The 5,396-nt window shown below is 50.8% G+C and overlaps 2 protein-coding genes across 2 annotated transcripts; one reads left to right on the forward strand and one right to left on the reverse strand.

Moving 5' to 3' along the window:
- The first annotated feature begins 466 nt into the window (after positions 1-466).
- Positions 467-2,325, forward strand: LOC131213141 (kelch-like protein diablo). Its single transcript, XM_058207109.1, has 2 exons — positions 467-614; positions 876-2,325. The coding sequence occupies exon 2, from the start codon at positions 904-906 to the stop codon at positions 2,077-2,079; it is 1,176 nt and encodes a 391-aa protein (XP_058063092.1). The 5' UTR covers positions 467-614; positions 876-903; the 3' UTR covers positions 2,080-2,325.
- LOC131213140 (xaa-Pro aminopeptidase ApepP-like) lies at positions 2,230-5,396 on the reverse strand. Its single transcript, XM_058207108.1, has 4 exons — positions 5,089-5,396; positions 4,371-4,506; positions 3,798-4,302; positions 2,230-3,699 (listed from the first exon to the last, which is right to left on the reverse strand). The coding sequence occupies exons 1-4, from the start codon at positions 5,166-5,168 to the stop codon at positions 2,423-2,425; spliced, it is 1,998 nt and encodes a 665-aa protein (XP_058063091.1). The 5' UTR covers positions 5,169-5,396; the 3' UTR covers positions 2,230-2,422.

Consider the following 5,396-nt stretch of genomic DNA (forward strand, 5'->3'; position numbering starts at 1 on the left):
CGTAGTACTGTAACTATAATTGATTGATTAATTAAATAACTATTTATTGCTGTTGCTTGATTTTTGTAATCTGATAATGTTGCGTTTAAACATTCTGAAAATTTTTCATAACAACGGCATTGTGGAAAATGATTTAGCCACAACGGCTTACGAGAGCGCTAAGTGAGTTTATAAAATGTATTTTCTTGCAGAAAATGTTTCTTGACTTTTATTTATTTACAAGTCATAACGGCGATCGAAAAAGCTGTGACTTGCTTGGTTGAATCCGAGCGACGGAAGGCTTATACGCCCTGATTGGGTGTACGCTACGCTCACCGCAGGTTATCGTCAAAATATGTCAAAACCATTGCTCGCTGATTGGTTGAAACAGACGTTGCTATAGACGATACATTGTTAGACAGTATTGACATTGTGCCGAGTTTGTTTGCGTTAACATTCTGTTGACGTTTATTGACGCAAGCATTGTTTGTGTTCGTTTTCGTTGTCCTGTCTGTTTCTATTCGAACTATTCGACGAAAGCATCAATTCATCGTAACAGCGTTGAACTGGTTAGATGTGCCTGAATGTTCCGTGTTCGTGTTCATAACTAGATTTCCAGGAGCTGCTACGGTTACGTGAGTTTGTGATTTATGTTTGTTCAATGGCACAGTTACGGTAACAGTGGGAGATTGTTTTCATGTTTGCTGATCTCGCTGTTATATTTTTCTGTACATCTGTTACAAAAGCACTGTTGAACTACATTTCTTGTAGCGGATCATGTTTTCTTTTTCTTACACAAGACGCCTGCCTAACTGACACCATCTGAGTGCAACAATCCTACTCCTAAATTAATTAACGTGTACGGATTTTTTATATGCATTTGCTACTTTCTGTAGCAACTTTTTGTTTCAGATCACATGTGCGATGGCTTGCGACTCTGAAGGAAAATCTGTCTTTCGGCCGACTAGCTACCCGAGAATGGATTTCGACCCGAGTGTTCCAGCATCGATGCGGCGTAAATGTATGGTGAACAACCAGTTCCTATCCGATGTGACGTTCGACGTCGGTCCGTCGCATCAAAAAATATTTGCCCATAAGATTCTACTAGTTACCGCGTCTGAGTATTTCTACGGCATGTTCTCTGGCAACTTCGCAGAGACTCGCCAAACGGAGGTCCGGCTAGAATCCGTCGATGCGCAGTTGTTCCTCACAATTCTGCGCTACATATACTGTGGAACCGATGCTATCGTGCTCAATGTTGCTAACCTGCGCGACATCTATTCTTATTCTCATCGCTTCATGCTGAACGAATTGAACAACGAGGTATGCACGTTTTTGGAAAGGCGAGTCGAAAACGAGGGTCCGCTCCAAGTTCTCATAGACAACCGATTCTTTGACTTCCCATCCATTGACGACAACTGTTTGCAAATAATATGCAAAAATCCGCTATACTTTTTCAACATCGAAACATTTCTTGAGATCGATAAGGTTTCGCTTGATTTAATCATGTGCGCTCAGCAAATCAACTGTACCGATGACCAGCTGCTGGCGGCATTTGACATATGGAACGGCCGTAATCACTTCTCAGAGGAGGAAGCTAAGGAAATGAAGGAAAAGATCTTGAATTGCAAGCGTTCGTACAATTGTACCAAGCTGCATCTTTTCGGCGGTATGATCTTTACCATGGAATCAGAAGATGAAGCGCTCAGGTTCTACATTCAGTCGGACAGCGACATTGAATTGTACGGCATCGGCGTGCATATTAAGTCCATCTCAAAGGTCGTGGAGATACATATGACCATCGAAGATGACATGGGGGCCGAAATCACCTCCGATATGTTCGAGTATGAGAACAAACTCACTAATACGGTCGGCGTGGCCGATCTGTTCTTCGAGAAGACCGTACTGTACACGCATTGCGCTTACAAGATTTCGCTTCGGACGATGCCATGTTGCGAGATGTTAATGCTTTTAGATCCTTACGTATGCCACGACTCAATAAGGTTGAACTTCACACACTCGAATGGCTCGAACCGTTACATGCAGGGTTTGGCTTATATCTTCTGCGAAGAGTGTCCGCCAACCGTCCCTGGTTTATAGAGGAGAAAACCAAAACAGTTGGCGTCGCCGAGTACCGATACCCTTTCACGATGTTCATGGACTGTAGTACCGAAGACATTTGCGCTATGACAATGAATTTTTCGCTGGACTTTGACGAAGTCACCACGATCCCCGGCCATCATCATCGTATACCAGGAAATAGTATTTTTTTAATAATAAATCAATGAGAGATATGGAGTCTGGCTGATAGCATGCTTCGGCAAACCTGTTGTATCCGGATGCTGGGCTTCAAAAATAAAACTTGGTTGTAACCAACTGTTTGCGCTTCGCGTCTCCTCATGCGGCCATCTAGATTGCCCGTTTGTAGTGCTGTCCATCTCGCTTACATCGTGTCGTTCTGGTGCACCGCTAGATTGAGAGCCATCGGAGTGATATCTTCCGTTGCTTCGATCAGCCACCGATACGCTTCGGAATCGTTCTGCTCCAAAAGTAGCGGCCCTACTTGCTCCCGAACCCGCCGGTGGTACTGATTAAGGTTCATGACTTCCCCCTCTGATAGCAGCCGTACGTCGATCAACTTTCGCTGAATCGGAACCACCGTGTTGCTGTAGAACGTGAGTGCACCGCGGCCATTGAAGTCGTGAGGCACGTTCGCACGCACCACCTGCACGATGTCCTCGATGCGTATTCCGAATTGGCCCGCCTCGTAGTAGCCAGGCTCGTTGGAGGAGAACATGTTCTCGACCACGCCCTGATTGCTTGGTGATGCGGTGTTCGACACGAACGATGGTGGATACTCGTGCACGCCGAGGAAGGCCCCGATTCCGTGCCCCGTACCGTGGCCGTAGTCAAGTCCCACATCCCAGAGTGCCTTCCGGGCGAGCGTGTCAAAGACGGTGCCTGAGGCATGCGTCGGAAAGACGGCCGACCCGAGTGACAAAAAGCCTTTCAGAACCCGCGTAAAGCATTCTCGCTGGAAGGCGGTCGGCTGGCCGAGCGCAACCGTGCGCGTTACATCGGTCGTACCGTCCAGATACTGGGCGCCGGAGTCGATCAAATAGATGCCGTCTTGCGTGATCGGCAGATCGGTGTCGGTGCTAGGGCTGTAGTGTACGATCGCACTATTCGGCCCGAATGCGCTGATCGCCGTGAAGCTTAGGTCGACGAATAGATTCTGCTGCATGCGGAACGCGTGCAGTTGGGCCGCCCCGGACAGCTCGGTTACATTCTCCCCGTCCCCGGCGCCGACCGTTGTCTCAAGCCAAGCAAGGTACCGCACAACGGCGGCTCCGTCTCGCACGTGCGCCCTTTGCATACCCGCCGCTTCGACCGCGTTCTTTACCGCCTTCAGCTTTGCCACCACGCTGTACTGCTGGAGTCGCTGTTCTGCCGGAATGGCGGCATACAGCGCTTGGCTGCAGGCGGAGGACAGCAGCAGCCGGTGCCCGTCCCGCACGTACTCATCGATGCCGGCCAGGATGTCGTGGTAGTCGCGTACATCCACCGGTGGCACGAGGCCTTCGGTGCGTAAGTGCTCTCGGATAGTCTCGTTGATGCGCTCTACGTTGGTGAACAGATGGACCCGTTCATGCGCGATGATCGCGTATGCGAAGAACACCGGATTGTAGAGGATGTCGGTGCCACGCAGATTCAGCAGCCCTGCAACGCGGAGAGTAGTGGGATGTGGGAACATATTTAAACGCGAAAAAAGATAGCATCAGTTGGAAGATTGCTTTCTTCCAATGAACCGAACTTACAAGCGACCTCGTCGAGGGCACTAATGACAATGGCGTTGGCACCCAGTGCGTGCAGGGTATCACGGACGGTGGCGATCTTGTCGGCAGCCCGCTGTCCGGTGTATTCGTAGCCCAGCGGGCGCAGTTCCTCCACCGTCTGCGGCGGCCGATTGTTCCAGACGATGTCGACCAGGTTGCGCTCGAGCGCGATCAACCGGTAGCCGGACTGGACGAGCACCGTGCTGAGCCGCTCGTACTCGGTTGACGCGATCAGAAAGGGATCGGTTCCCACCTGGGCACCTGGCGATAGGTGCTCTAGCAACCATTCGTCACGCGTCGGCACCCCGGCGAGACCTTCGCGCATCAGCGTCCAGTAGGACGGATCGATCTCGTTCTCCGCCTGTAGATGGTAGCGGGAGTCCGTCCATAGAGCGGCTCCCGTCAACGTAATGATGGCCGTTCCGGCGGAGCCGGTAAAGTTCGTCACGTACTGATAGCGCCTGTCATGCAACGATATGTACTCGCTCTGCGAAACGAGGGGTAACGGCGTTATGAGCACGATATGCACGGTACACAGCAGCCAGAGGCCCTTACGTTGTGAGCATCCACCGACGGGACGATGTATGCCTCGATCGAGTAGTCCTGCATCAGACTCCGGATCTCGGACAGTATGACATCCATCGTTTTCGGCGTCGTGTCCTCCATCAGGTCGTCGTCTGTGTTCAGCGCCCTGGTGATAGATGCCGATCATTGGGCGTACAGTGTGAGTACGTGTTTTCTAGGGAACCATGCAGGACCATGGTGATGCCGACGAGTAGAGCAATGCCTCGCCGTGCCAGAAGGCCAGGGCAAGGCGAGCGCAAACTTCTTGTACACTCCTGCGCACCACAAAAAATAGCGTGCGGACTTTGCTTATCCGGACGCAGACACGGGGCATGTTGATTCAATTGGGCAATGAAATCGTGCATGAGGGCAATATAATGTGATACAGTAATTGAGGCCGATAAGTACACGAGCGCTTGCGAGACGGAGAAAAAATGCTAGTCTGAGAGGCCGCCTCATGGGGCAAAGCATTGCACCGTAGAGATAGAAGAGATGCACGAAATCAATCGGTCGCCCGATAAGCAGACGACGTTGACACCTGACAAGAGGATATGTGTACCCAGGTAAGCTGGTATTCATCAATCATGTCTTGGTACTTGATTCGTTGAAGGCACTGAACGGAATTTTGGTGCAATCGAAAGCGCAAGTTCGTGTTACGTCAGCGACTGCAGGACCTGTTTCTGGAGCCACGCAAGTCACCTCCACTCACCTGCCGAGGGCTACCCCTCCTCCAACTACCAGGACGAGCAGGGCTGATACTGCCACCAGGTACCTTTTGGCGCGCTTCATGCTGTTAGATCACCGTTAACCACCGTTTGGTCCGGAATCGGCGTTTGATAGGTGTTTCGGTTGGGCAGTTGGTTGTTGGGCTTGGATGAGCGCCAGGAAGTTCTTGTTTAGTTTCTAGGGATCTACGAAAATTCCGAAGCGACGGTTGGCTGGAAGACGGGAAAAGCGGCGGCTCCAGGTGCCGAGAGGTAGAACGAATGCTTTGGCCTTTCAACTGTAACCTAACGG

This window comes from Anopheles bellator, chromosome X (assembly GCF_943735745.2).
Source record: "Anopheles bellator chromosome X, idAnoBellAS_SP24_06.2, whole genome shotgun sequence".
Classification (NCBI taxonomy): Eukaryota; Metazoa; Arthropoda; class Insecta; order Diptera; family Culicidae; genus Anopheles; species Anopheles bellator.